The sequence below is a fragment of the Ostrinia nubilalis genome, chromosome Z (genome assembly GCF_963855985.1).
Source record: "Ostrinia nubilalis chromosome Z, ilOstNubi1.1, whole genome shotgun sequence".
Taxonomy (NCBI): Eukaryota; Metazoa; Arthropoda; class Insecta; order Lepidoptera; family Crambidae; genus Ostrinia; species Ostrinia nubilalis.
This window is the reverse complement of record NC_087119.1, coordinates 14,145,061-14,160,740: the sequence shown is the minus strand read 5'-3', so window position 1 is coordinate 14,160,740 and position 15,680 is coordinate 14,145,061. Positions and strand designations below refer to the sequence as shown.

Genomic DNA, 15,680 nt, shown 5'->3' with positions numbered 1-15,680 from the left:
AGTTCATTTATACTTGCCAACGATAAACAGCAATGTAAAACTCTACATAAGGGGAACGTGGACTCGTGTCCACGTTTCTTATGTTTGCGCTTACATTGAATGTATCTATGTGACACTGATAAGCATTATTTCAATAATAAACCCATTCCAAAGGGAAATTTACTGAGGAATGCTCGTGAACATCTCTCGGCCTGATAGGCTTGAACTGTATGTACAGACTCTGGCATATGCGTATTTCGAATTTTGTCTATGGGAAGCCGGCAGCCCTGGTGAGGGTCCGCCCACTCTTTCGATAATGACCCGATCCTCATCACTGTTGTACTCCTCTTATCACAAACTTGTTGTTTTCTCATTCAACTTACACATTGTTTAGATGTTTTATGGTCACAGTTCGCTAGCGCTGTATTCATAAACTAAACTAACACGAAAAATGCTTACACATCGCCGAACGCGGGTAGTTTGGACGACACTCATAACGAATACCTCACAATGAACAAGCGTGAAGTCCGTATCCAGTTTTCAACGTATTAAGCTGCTTAGAAACTTGCCTTAAGTTGTCGAAATTCAGTTTGAGTCTCGTGATAGAGAGGCCGAGTTCTCGGAAGCTGTGTTCAGTGAAGTCTGGTAGGTTCGAGTAGGAGATGTCTAATCCGATCTTGGTCTCCGGGCTGAACTTGTTGGTGAGGGCTCTCGCGATGTCTTCGTAGGCGCTGATACGCTGACAGACGACTAGGATGGCGCCGGTGCCCTTGTCCTCTCTGCGGCAGGTGCAGGGCGAGATTTCTCTGCGCATGGCGCAGTGGAAGCTGGCGCCAGCGCCGATCTGGCCGGCCAGCGCGCACAGGAGCGCGGCGGCGAGCGCGTGCGGTTGCGCGAGCATCGTGTGTGCCGGGCGGGGCTGGTCGCGGTACTGCGCGGGCGCTCGGCGCGCAGCCTCGCCGGGACGCCGAGCACCCCGCGCGGGCGCGCCGGCCACCACCCACCCATCTGCACTCTGCACTTTCTGCTGACACTTCCAGCCCACGTGCATCTTAATCAGTTGCGAATTAAAGTTTGTTCAATTATCAACATTATAACAAGCGATTTGCTTCGGTGATGTTATTGAAGAGTCATCATGTTTCTATTTTTCAACTTTGTTATGATGCATTCCAACGAAAACATCAACAAAAGTAGAAAAACACAAACATTATCTCAATTAAGCATTTAAAGTTTTTTTTAAAGAAAGGATGATGGGCACAAATGTATGGAAAGTGGTACCCGCTCCAATAGCCATAACCAATATATATTTCAAAAGGCCTTTAGATGTATAAAAATGTCTGCTATGGGGCCAGTTCTAATTCACGTTTTGAAAGCAGTAATTCCACTAAGTATTATATGAAAGTATAACACAATCATCCATGTATACGAGTATGTACTATGACTAGAATCTATCAATATAACTAAAATAAACATTGAAAAGGAAAGGATTATACCTATGATGAACTACCCAAGCCATTAGCCCTTTATTCGCTTTCATCATCATCATCATGATCATTTTAGCCATAGGACGTCCAGTTGAACATAGGCCTCCCCCAATGATTTCCACAATGGCCGGTTGGTGGCGGCCTGCATCCAGCGCCTTCCCGCTACCTTTATGAGGTCGTCGGTCCATCTTGTGGGTGGACTTATTGGGTCTTGTGGGTTTATTCGCTTTAGCAACCCATAATAAAACCCTTAATAAGTAATAAAACTCCAACCCCTTTATTTAAAAGTTACACCCTAGTTGAACTCTGGCTTAAATTGTCAATTGGTATGGAAATGTTATTTTAGTCCAAGGTTCATCCTGGGTATAACTTTTTATTAACAAGGGGGTAGTAGTTCTTCAAATAAAAACATTTATTTCACAATTATCCCTATCAATAATTATAGAGTTATGGAAGGATGCTGGAGCAGTAAACTCTTCATGCCTCGCATAACCTAAGTACCATACGATGGACACGTATGATACTTTGGTTACACAAAAAGTATGTTTATCTTCGAACGCAACCAGATCTGAGGCTGGTGGTCATAGTAAATGTTGTTCGTCTTGGTAAGACCTTTCAAATGACACTACAAACATAACCATTGGAGCCGGGTACCATTTTGCAAAAAAGTATGTTTATCTTCGAACACAACCAGATCTGAGGCTAATGGCCATAGTAAAAGTTGTTTGTCTTGGTAAGACCTTTCAAACTACACTAGAAGCATATCTATTGGAGCCGGGTACCATTTTGCCCATTGTCCTTTAATAACTACTTAACCAAAAATAATACGTTTATCTAAGAACGTATTTATAAACCTTGCCTTAGCAATTGCCGGGAATAACCCGTTTTTTTTGTGGGTAGGTAATGCAGATCTTGCAGAAGGTAGATAATTTCAAAACTCTGTAATATTGGCCCACTGTGCCCACCTGAAAGACCTCAAAACTCGAATCGGTGTGAACTTCAGTGTAATTTAATAATATCTTGTATATTTTCTGCATAAAATTTGACAACGATCTCCTCCTATGTTCTTCTGATTAAATTCGTTGCCGGTTCAAGACAGTTAACTATTCGCCGGGATTACCCAACCTTCACTGGTTAGGTTGCATTGAAGGCCAAGCTGTAGATCCTGGCTATACAGGAGTTGCAGTGGTGGGAAAGTGTGGTTATGGGAAAGACCCACCGTTGACAACGATTTCGAGTTTCTTCCTCCACATCTTCTCAGCATACACTCAGCAAGTTGATTAGTAACTTATTGTGTCTTTATCTTTGTGATATTGCGTGAATGTCACTCCGGCAGAATCCCTAAAAAATGTCCCACCTAATAGATTTCCTGGCCTATTAAATAATATCCCCAACCAAATCAAAAAATAATTTTATATTACTAGTGTTTACACAGTTCCATTGGGTGCTATAGAAAAACGGGAGAGCCGAGAGACTAAATGACTCGCCTTCAATCTATTTAAAACAGGCCACGGTCGCAAGATTGATCGCCGAGCAGAGATTTTTCGTAGTAATTTGTTGCAAGTGCAGAAGTTGCATCTTCATTCTTGAAAAGAAATAAAGATCATGATTCTTATTCATATTTATATGTATATTCCCTCTTTCCTGTTAATATTTAATAAGTATTTTAAATTTAATAAGAAAAATAGGTACCCATAGCAGAACACGTAGACAATTTTATTGCAATTCTACTCATAGATTTGATCACATGAATTTCGTAAATTATAGGTAAACGTAGGTCTGATATTTTTATACAATGTAAGTTACTCTTTTTCTAGGTAAATTGAGTCGACTAAATCAATCGCCTTTGTTCAACAAGAAATTCATTCACCCAGGTCTTCGGATCTGTTCACCTGGGTGAATTAATTCCTACGTGAACAAAGGCTGGGTGAAATGGTTCCCAGGTGAAATGAAGACAAAAAATTCCACTTTCTACACCCAGGTGATATCAACCAAAGCAAAGTATGTCTTTATTATATACACTAGCGGCCGCCTGCGACTTCGTACGCGTGGATCCCGTTTTACTCGATTCATCTATCTTACGCGGTTTAGATTTTTTCATACAAATGTTTTTTCCCGCTAACTCCTGTTCCCGTGGGAATTTTGCAATATCCTGTTGTAACTAAGCTTTAAGTTTACTAAGGTACCTGTATGCCAAATTTCAAGAGTCTAACTTAAGCGTTTTAGATTTTTCATACAAAAGGATTTTCCCTCTAATTCCCGTTCCCGTGGAAATTCCTAAGTATACTATAACCTGCCCAGGAGTGTGAAGAATAATTGTACCAAGTTTCGTTAAAATCCGTCGAGTAGTTTTTGTTTCTATAAGGAACATACAGACAGACAGACAGACAGACAGATAGACAGACAGACAAAAATTTTACTGATTGCATTTTTGGCATCAGTATCGATCACTAATCACCCCCTGATAGTTATTTTGAAAATATATTTCATGTACAGAATTGACCTCTCTACAGATAAAATTTTGATTTGTTGTTTCTAAAAATAGTAATGTGAAAATATTACCAAATATAATATTATAAAATATTATTATATTAATTACCCACAAATCTGGTGCAATACCTACATAGTGTACCTACCTAAGTAAATCAGGAAATAATAATATGTTTTGTAAACGAGACCTATAACGACCATTTCGTTGATATACAGGGTGTTAGGTAAATGGGTATATGAGCCGACACTAGCCCATGTTAACATGGTCATATAAATGGTATAGTGAAGTCAGAAATTTGATATCATCATTTTAATTTTTTTTAATTTTCATACAAAATAAATTTTATAAATTCCGATTTGTATGAAAATTTCAATAATTAAAATGAAGATATCAATTTTCTGACTTCACCATACCATTTATATGACCATGTTAACATGGGCTAGTGTCGGCTCATATACCCATTTACCTAACACCCTGTATATCAACGAAATGGTCGTTATAGGTCTCGTTTACAAAACATATTATTATTTCCTCAGAATATCATATTTAGTCAGAAATTTGATATCATCATTTTAATTTTTTTTAATTTTCATACAAAATAAATTTTATAAATTCCGATTTGTATGAAAATTTCAATAATTAAAATGAAGATATCAATTTTCTGACTTCACCATACCATTTATATGACCATGTTAACATGGGCTAGTGTCGGCTCATATACCCATTTACCTAACACCCTGTACCTATATGTTACGGTTAATGTGATAAATTGAAAATTATGAATAATAACCGGTTATTAAGAATAATTACCGACAGTCGCGGTAAAAGTGATAAATTAATAACATTTATAGCCTGACCAGGAACATAAAAACCCTGGCATAGAGGCGCATCAATTGCATTTGATAGTGCAACACTGAGTACAGTCGTACCTGTGTTAAATTAATAGGCTAACTTTATGTATCAGGATTCAGGATTACGGGCTAATTTGATATTTTCATAAATTAACGAAAACATATTATTATAGGTAACCTGGTTTAAATAAATTAAATGAAACCATCAATCGAGCTAGTAGGATTTATTTTATTATTCATCAATAATCAAATTCAGAACTTGAATATTCAACTGCAATGTCTGCTCATGAACGCTTCCAACTCGGTACTTCTTTCCCAATTCCATAAAATTCAACACTTAGAAAGTGACAAAAAACTTTAAAATAGGTAGTTGAAACAAACCACAGCTAATTTTCATAGTGGACTGTACTATACGATAAACATGTCAGTCAATTTGACAACCTTTGTTGGAAACATTATTCAATGAAAATATTGTCCAAACCCTTGGTATTTCTCTTCGACAAATACTTAACACATTGTGAACCACTTTTCTTTCACGACTATAAAAAGATTTTAGCAATTTCATTCACAAAATCAATTGCGCACATTTAAAATAAAGTTTGTTTACACTTTGACAGCAATAGACTGACATGCAAGGTGACATGTCAATGAAGTTTTTAGTTATTGTTGCCATTAAAAGAAATTAGTACCATTAGTTTTCCGCAACATGGCGAGGGTTTTTATGTTCCTGGTCAGGCTATAACAGTGATTATTTAATAATTCAACCTTAGTACTAACAAATTAATATCATAAAAGAGAACAACATCTTGTGTACGTGCTCTTGTATAGGTCTACCAGAATCTCATGGCAAACGAAAATATTGGAAAAGTGTGTTTTTCATATGGCAATTGTCTATGGCTTTATTGTCACCTGTCAAAGAAAATTATGAAATCTGTCAGCCGCTGCAAAAATTTTGTAATCTCGTCTTGACTATTTGTTATTTTTATGTAAAAGTCGAAAAAGCTCAAGCAATTCATATTGTTTTCAATGTGAATTGTAAAATATGGCATAATTCAAAGTCAATCTTTGATTTTAAAGCGCGTCGTCGAGTTGACAGTAAGTTGAACTAAAATGTTTTGATACATTTAGTTTATTACTCAACTGCGTCAGAAGGAGCTTAATAGCTACTTTATCGGGATTTTCAGGTGTATCTCACAAATTGGTATAGAAGAATGGTCAAAATGTTATGTCCATGTAAAGAAAATTGAAAAAGATTTCATCAAGCAAGATTGAATAATGGAAAAGTTTCCAATTTTTTTCTTTTATATAAACTTGAAATAAATATAAGTAAAACTCATAAAAATTCGGAGTATAAACAGTAAATCACCCCTCTGGTCCAGTGCTGTTGACAGATCCATTTTTTTTTTAATCTAGCAGTTTTTAATTTTTCAGCTAGGGTCACTCAAGATTCTTTCTTAGTAAAATTTTGTAACCTTTTTTTAAAAATATCCCAGACCCATATACAAAAAGAACGGCACCGCCTATGTTTCAGTTCCACGCGAAAATATATAGGTAATTTAAATAATTAATTTCTCAGACATTTCTTGATGGATTTTAAAAAAAACTTCACCGTCTTTTTAGTTCTGATCTATATTTTAATCCCATTCAGAGAAATATAATGTTTTTTTAAATGCTGGAAGAGCAATTTATTTACAATACCTCTTTATCTTGATCTATTGAAGAACAAGAAATGCAAGTGGAGTTCTTAGAATCGTTTTCTAGTTCTGAATGAAGTGATAAGTTATAAGTACTATGATGCATAATAAAATTAGTTACCTACTTAAAGTAATATACGATTTATTTATTTTTCAAGACATTTTCCTATGTTAAAAACCCGATGTATAACAACATTCTTCATACATGTGTATGAAGAATGTTGTGTTTATGTACCAACCTAAAATGTATATTCGTACTTCATGTTCATTAATACTAAAGTCATAAAAATTAAACAGTATCAAGATCGTTTATTCTAATTTCCCCAGTATTGCTCTCAACAAAGTTTATTTTCCCTATTTGCCATGAGATTCTGGTACACCTTTATACAGCCAAATTTTTTGAACGTTTTGATGTCATATATTAATATAATTTGGCAAAATGAGTTTGGAATGTTTCTTGCATAATATTACTTTTCCATGATGCCCATGACATAATTTTTGATTTAAAGTGAAAAATAGGTTAAGGTGCGGCGGGGGTGGCCCTTGGACCACCGCTAAGCCGCCTATTTAGTTTTATACACACATAATCACATATACCAACTCATGAGGTAATTATTCATAATAACCGGAGATTATTCATAATTGTCACATTTATCACATTGACCGTAACATATATGTGTAATTGTGTATGTATTTATTTTTGGATATTCCGGTACCTGCCTACTGTAGTTATGTTCGTTCGTTCGTTTCAGCCAAATGACGTCCACTGCTAGACAAAGGCCTCCCCCAAGGTTTTCGTCAATGAACGGTCCTGCACTGCCCGCATCCAGGATCTTCCCGCGATCTTTACCAGATCATCGGTCCACCTAGTAGGAGGCCTGCCCACGCTACGTCTTCCAGTCTGAGTGGTCGCCACTCGAGAACTTTTCTTCCCCAACGACCATCGTCTCTACAATCTATGTGCCCCGCCCACTGCCATTTGATTTTAGCAATTCTGCGAGCTATATCGGTCACTTTGGTTCTCCTGCAGATCTCCTCATTTCTGATTCGATCACGCAGGGAAAATCCGAGCATAGCCCGCTCCATCGCCCTTGGGGTGACCTTGAATGAGCCTTATTATGAGGTCCATAGTAAGTAAGCGACCACGTTTAAATTATTTGTAAAACATAGGTAACGGAATTCAGGTGGTACAAAATGAATAAGTAGAGCTCTATGTTTGGCTTACGAATGGCGTATACATATACTTTGCTTTGCTTTTCTTAATCAAGAAGGTCAAATTATACGGAGACAAGAATATTCGTACGCCGCACAGCTGCAGTTTGTGGCCGAAGAGTTTCAATCGTATTGCTCCTATTCTAATCAAAAAAATCAAGTCAGACCATGCGACTATTCCCACCTCTCGTTCCCACCTGCTGTAACTCCTGTGTAGCTAGGATATACAGCTTGATCGCCAATAAAAACCCAACCAGTGAAGGTCAAGTTTGTCCCGGAGGAAAGTTAAACTGCCATTGGACCCGCAATGAAATTAATCAGAAGAACATAGGAGGAGTTCTTAGTAGGTGGGGTTCAACTACCCTCCTCGTCCTCAAATGGAACTAGCAGTTTCTGAGATTAGCGCGTTTAATCTAACAAACATAGGAACAAATTCTTTGGCCTTTTATTGTTGGAATAGATGAGGAGAACTAAAATTATCATCAGCTTTCCCAAATTCATGCAAGTATCAGTTAACAGACTTATAAAAGCCAAGTATAAAGAGATAATGTTGAACTTGTTATCTGAGGTATGTACTTATTTAATTTTCCAAGTTATTATTAAGATAATTCTAATCGCAACTTTCTTCCCCCATACACTTTCCACTTGAAAGGAAGAGGAAAATACTAAAATAATTATATTGTATACATAGTAGTCATATGTACCTACTTTTTATTACGAAATACGAACCTAAATGGATTTATTAACACTGGTCCATCAGAAAATAAAATTCACCAGTATTCAGTTCAATTGAAGCGTTCGGTTGGATTTACTCAATAACAGTTATCTTTTGGGAATAGTTACTCTACCCACTTTCCCACTAACCAATGTTGCAGGTGAATTTATTGAATGTTTTAAAATGAAAAACCTTCTTAGAGGTGGATATCTGGATTTCTATTCAAAAATTGAATTTAAGATGACCAATATGATGAACCGTCTGACGATCCTGGTAAGCATGAAAGGCTTAAGAGTCGTGAACTGCAAAGACAATCACCTAACTGGTGATTGTCTTTTATGAAATATTTATTTATAGTAGGTAGGTACCTACTATAAATAAATATTTCAAAATATGGTTATAATTTAAATAAAGTACCTATGCGGAAAAGGCCACCAATTCGAAATTAGACCTGACACTGTCCTACGCCATAATGTATGATTTTCAGCAGGTAGGTAGCTTTATTTGTTGCGACTGAAGTAACTGAGAATGGGAAAATGGATCCATAAATATTTATTTATAGTAGGTAGGTACCTACTATAAATAAATATTTCAAAATATGGTTATAATTTAAATAAAGTACCTATGCGGAAAAGGCCACCAATTCGAAATTAGACCTGACACTGTCCTACGCCATAATGTATGATTTTCAGCAGGTAGGTAGCTTTATTTGTTGCGACTGGAGTAACTGAGAATGGGAAAATGGATCCATAAATAAAAATATATGATTCGTTTCAAAGCAACCGCGATTCTTTTGTTCACATTAAAGTGATTTAGGTGTTTCCAATTTATAGAACAAGGGGTGATAAAGTTTACAGACCATCATTCTCAGAATAATTTATAATACAGAACTCTCATTAGGAGGCCGCAGGTTTATTTTTAATTAGTGCTACTACTACTTAAATGCAAGGTGCTTTCGATAGAGATTTTGTGAGTGTTCAGGTAAGTCAGGGTATGTGGATAGCTTTTTAATTGGCTTTATATTCACGTACCCGAAATGGGGACAATTAATTTTAATTATTACTTTAGTTATTAAGGTTTTTCTTTACATTTACAGGAGTTCAATACAGTGTGACGTGCATAAGTGCCCTGGAAAGAGCCTATGTACTGAATAAACTATTTCATTTCAATGTAAAATAGGAGCATTAGTTAAAATAAAGTTATTTTAACTTACATTTGAGTAGCTTCCAGCTCAATTTTCAACCTCCTGATAGAATTTTTTTAACTGTCAGATAACTTTAATTAAGCTTTAGTCATATGACCGTTTTCTTTTTATATTACCTTTGTTAATTATATTAAAATGTAAAAATATTTTATCAAATACTTAGGTACGAGTAGTAATGTCACCATTCAAGTTTCTAGTTCCTTAAGTTTAAGTGATGCAACGATTGCCAGGCACTTTAAGTTGCCTGTCAGATATCACAGGCGTAGCTACTAAGTAAACTAAGCGAACCGTCCTCTAGCCATTGAGGTAAGTTAAATAAGATTTTTGGCAAATCGAACTATAAAAAAATAAAATAACCACACGTTCTTGAATTTTAATTCTGTGACTTAATGAACCTTTACTGAACAGAAAAAAAAATTCTAATCTCGTAACATCATCATTTTTTCACACCTAGCTACTTATGTCAATCCGGGTGTGATCAATTAGGTTTCGATTGACAGCACGGAATATAAAAAACAATATATTATGGTTTTTACGTGTATGAATGTAATGTAACTATTTATACTTTTGCAAGTCTTTCGATGACGACTTCAAAAACAAACTATGGCGCAATCCAAAAGGTATTTCAGAGATACCATTTTATTTTCATAAACCACAAATACCTAAGTACACCTGAAAAACTGTAACAAGCAGTTTTAGATTTAATTAAGTTTTATGCAACTAACTTTAATTCGCTAAAGCATGAATTAGGTCATCAACTTACTTTAGTGAGTTTTTCGAATGTTCATTACTTGATTAGCCATCTAATTTACTTACCCACCTACTCATGATTATAGATAACAAGACTTTTTGCTATGAGCATCCTTTCTTTATAAAAGCTGAAAGCTTTACCAATGCTTTTTAATCGACTACGAAAAAGAAAAATCTAACTATGTTCCACAATAATGTGTCTTCTTTAACTTAAAAGAATTATAATTCACGCAGTGGAGGTGTGGACATTAATACAATCTAATCGTACTAATGTAGTTAGGTAGGTGTGTCAACATGTGTATACGATTTAAATTATTTTTTATTTAAATTAGCATTTATTTATGATAAAATATTAAATATATTTTTTCTTTACTTCTATGGTCAAATCCAATTACAACAACGTTTCAGATAATATATGCTTAATTTTTAATGATTTTATATTATCTAAATGCAAAACTAAAGTCAATAAATCCATCGCAGCTAGTGTTAGGACTAGAGATAATAGTTCAGCCGCTGCGGCGGGCACCCGGATACCAAACTTGTTCTTCGGAATTACCTGGAATGTCCCATTAGTTATTGACGAATAAATTAAAACATTCAAATTCGGTATATTACCGTTTACGCAGACACTATGAGTTGCTCTCTAAACTCTTCAGTAGAGTTGAAGGTAACGTTGTTATTCCTTGAATTGTTTTATTTTGTTTTTACAAACAATTTGATTATTTAGTTTAGGCGCAGACCACCGACTTTTAGTTGGCCGATAGTTGAGTCGGACTGTTAATCAGTATGAAAGTGCACACATTACGCCGATTTGATATCGGCCGATTCTTCATACAAATTAAAATCGGACCCAACTATCGGTCAACTAAAAGTTGATGTTGATAGTCTGCGCCTGGGCCACAGCGTTTACAAAACCAAAATCAAAACCTCGTAGCCCTTTTGAAGACCTTAATAAGAATTGTATCAGTAGCAATTAAGCGGAAAATTAAGCGAAAAGCAATAAACAGGTGGTATTGATTAACCTTTGGTATCAAGTAGAGTTTTTGAACAACTGCCTTTTTTACCATATTATAATAATTATACGGAAATCCTTAATCATCTGACAATTCAACTTATTGCATCTTCATAAATCTTTTTTTATCTATAACCTACCAATGTGAGTCATACTTAATCATATCATCGAGTAAACGCCGAGAGCATGTTGTTTTTTGGCTCTACTGACATTTGCCTATTAGGTAATGTAGTTATTTTTTGAGTTTTTTAAATAGCCACATCAAAATCAAATCAAGTCCGAATTCTGTGTAGACCTATGACCACGCCACGACAGATTAAAATGTAGAAAAACGAGTTATATAAGAGGAAAAACTAGGATATTTTGGGATGGCTCCAAATTGCAGAGGAAAATTAATTTGCATCCATACAAAAAGTCAATTTAAGAAAATTCTTACAGCTTACATCATTGTCAATTTCACTGCTGAAAAAAACTCATAAATACACACACTGTCGTTACGAATGAGACTGCTTTAGTTATGTAGGTATGTATGAATGAAATCCAGAGTTTTTTCTCGTACTGATTTTTTTGATAAGTTTTTTAAAGTTAATTATGAATACTTACTCGTATTTTAATTATTCCTCAAGAAAATAAATAAATAAAACTATTTTCAAAGTCATCACATCAATAACGAAGGTCATACTTAGCCGTGATGACAAATTGTTATGAACTTTTTTCTACCTAATTTATGTGTCCCCCGGCTGGTTCTACTGGCCTATCATTTGGAATATTATTAATTTGTCAGATTAGGTTAATAACCTCTGGTTTATTGGATCGTGGGGTTCCATAAAGCACGTTACCTGAGCCACGTATTCGTTGCCTGAGCTGTGTCATGTTGGCAGTGATATAAATTGTTCATAAACTGAAAATAAATTGTTTTTTATACGAATTTAACTTTTAATACTGCCTATCGGGCTTACCTCAGACAAATGACTGTTGTATTTTCAGAAAAACACGAAAATATGTAGGTAGATTCTACTGGTTTGAGGTCAGTTAGTTGTACCTACTAAGGTTCTGTTTTCAACTGACTGAACGAATCTGAAAATTTACGAAATTGAAACTTTTTTTTTTAAGATTATTAGCAATTTGTATTGCCCAAATTACTAATAGTCCCATTAGCCCCTCATGTTAAGCTAAATAAGCTTGTGTTACGAGTGGGCTCACCACAATAGTCGAGCGGCGGTGGGATTCGAACCCGCGTTCCTCGGATCTCGAGACGGCCACTCCGACCCCTTCACCGTTCGGCTATCGTGGCTATAAATGACATAAAAATAAAATACATCTTACCATTACATAAAAATAGTTTATATGGCTTTATTTTTTTATCCACAACGAGGAAGCTTTTCGCCTGCCTCTCATTTGATGGAAAGTGATAATCAAGCTAAAGGTGGAAGAAAGCTTCACCCGAAATCCTTCACCACAGCAGAACTCTTACTTCCAACGGCCGGTACACAACAATGCTGTTGTATTACCTAATATGAATAGTGGCATATCCCCATATTACACACACCTTATCATCACCCAAAGCTTGCCATATTTGGTAGACCAGTGCAAACCTCTAAAAGCTCCTTGTCCAAGTCCAACCACAATTTTAATCACCGCCATCTAAGATATAAATGGGCTGTAAAAACTGGTTTGGTCTAAACGACAAAGAGTCTCCATTGTTATTTACTATCAAGTTATGTCAATGACTCTGATCTACTTTATTTTATAATATTATTCTTATAAATTAATGACGAAACTGAAGCGTAGGTAGATAAGGTTGTTGTTATGCTTAACTACGTAGGCATTAAAAGAAAAAGCTCCAAATTGAATCAGCAACACGAGCTTAACACGAATCACCTATGTAACATGTACTTACATTGAATTACGCAGGCTCAGGTGTAAAAAAAACTTGTAAATCTAATTGAGAACCGACTCTGGAGTACATGAATAAATCAGCATTTTCACCTTTACGCCACCACAGTTACAATTAGTGATCATGTGGCATTAATGAAGTGTATTTAATAAATTCACTAACTTAACTATTTTTTTGTGTAGATAACCTGCAAATAGATCCTAAATCATTAATTTCCTGTTATTGGTATTTTCAAGTCTGTACTAAAGTGATTCACTGTCTATAGCAACTGAGAAAAAACTAGTAGTTATATAAACGGCCATTATACATATTTTAGACAAGTTTAGCGATAGCTGTTAATCTTTTATGCATTGTGTGCATCGGGAAAATGCTAATGATGTAGTATGCATGACACGTTAAACACGTACCTAACTAATGGGTTTAAATTGAAATAATAAATGTAGGCTGTTACGACAACTGAACAAGCTTAATGAAATCATTTGGCGACTTTCCAATAATTAACTAAGTGTGGCAGTAAGTAGCGCGTTTAATTTAAAGATGTCCCTATCTAAATGGTATCTTATGGTTATAATAATGGTTCCAACAATAATGGTGAAATGTTATGAAAATAAAAGCTTGATTTCATAAACCAGCACGCAATATTGTTAGCTAGGAGTAACTACTTGCTACTACTAAATAAATCAGTTAAAACAAGGAGCTTGTTTTCATTTAATTTTGTAAAAAATATGTTTTGTATACAGCTAATGTTTAAAAATCCAGACCACAACACCAACCCTTTTTTAGAATAAAATATAAGTGTCAAATACATATATAAAACCATTTCCGCGTAAAAAGCTATGGATGATTAAAAACTTCATCTGACTAAGATGTTATAGACTTCCTGATACCAAAGTTAACATTTTAACACCTACACATTATACTTAGGTAACTTATTTTTTTATTTCAGTTTGTAACCTTAGTCCTCACCACACTTGACTTGCATTTTGGGTGGACATATTTTCATATGGATAAGTATACATTTTATTGATCAAAACATAAAATAAATATTTATCTAATGAAAGGTCATTTTCATATTATTATCATATTTTTAGACTATGAACATAATAGCGGCATAATTTGTGTATTAGTTAGGTTTGTCACAGAAGCTTTAGTAAGCACAAGCTTTATATACGTCAAGATTTTTAAATAAGCACTTAGATACGGTAAGTGACAGTTAAATCGTTATTAACCATACACGGACACATTATTTACAAATAAGTTATTAAGTGGGACTTAGCGTAATATAATATTAGGCTACATACTTACTAATTTATGGTTTACTTACAATGTACGGAATATACGTAATTTATGAAATTGTAAAGACTAATAATATTTTTTATTTTATAGCATAAATATTTAATATATTATGTGTCAAAAGTCTAGTTTTATTTATTAAAGTTTTCCAGTATTTACAGCCTCCAAATGAAGGTCGAAAATGTAGACAATATGACTTACGCACGATGTTTCGAATTGACCACGAACGAATAAAACCTATTGCTGACATTTTTTTTAAACTTGCGTTAATTAATGAAATATCAGGTACCTAATGGAGATTTTACGCGATACAATTTCAAATGAGAACGTTCAACAATGTATCCAACATTTTTATGTATATTAGAAAAATAAAATGGAACCGGTCGAATCGCATAGGACGCCGGATTTTATTAGCAAAACACGTGAGTTACATCATCAAGTCTATTTATGAATAAACTTTGTTAATTTCTCTATAGATTAGATATTTTTTAAATAATGCTTATTCCAAAATCGACCACTTGGAACGATATACAGACGCTACCAACCGGGCGATATGGAAACCATTGGGGGATGCCTATATTGCGGCGCTTCTTCTCTGCACTTGCCAAATGTTTGTCTCGAAGCGCTGGTAGGGCAAAAAAATGAGACATGATGTATAGGCTCCGAGCATTTGACGATTTGTAAGTACTAATTTAATTAGTCTATACTAATAAAGATAATTTTGATTTTGCTTTTTGATTTTTATGTTTTATTATATGTTATTAAGTGAGCAGAGATCCAAAATTAATTTATCACAACTACACTTGTCTTGTCACTATAATGAGTATTCACTCCCTACTTCAAATTATTTCGTTAATTAAACTATAAAGATAGATAATTATAATTAGGTACCCACTTAAAATCAACAAAGTACATACTTAATCACATGATTTTTTATTGATACAAAACAATATGAGATGCGCATCTAAAATGCAATGAAACTTAATTAATGTGATATGTCTGAGTTTCGTTCTAGTCCTCTCAGCTAGCACAGAGCCGATAAATGACTGTAATGATCTGAACGTGGACACGAAATTACATAACAGCCAACAATACCGT

At 34.8% G+C, this 15,680-nt stretch overlaps 1 protein-coding gene across 1 annotated transcript in view; it reads right to left on the bottom strand.

The window, feature by feature from the left end:
• The window catches only part of LOC135087047 (carboxypeptidase N subunit 2), a 41,523-nt gene extending 40,638 nt beyond the window's left edge, over nt 1–885 (bottom strand). Inside the window, exon 1 of the mRNA XM_063981897.1 lies at nt 549–885. Within this exon, the coding sequence (XP_063837967.1) occupies nt 549–880 (332 nt within the window). The 5' untranslated portion in view covers nt 881–885. The remainder of the gene's footprint in view (nt 1–548) is intronic.
• Nucleotides 886–15,680: the final 14,795 nt, after the last annotated feature.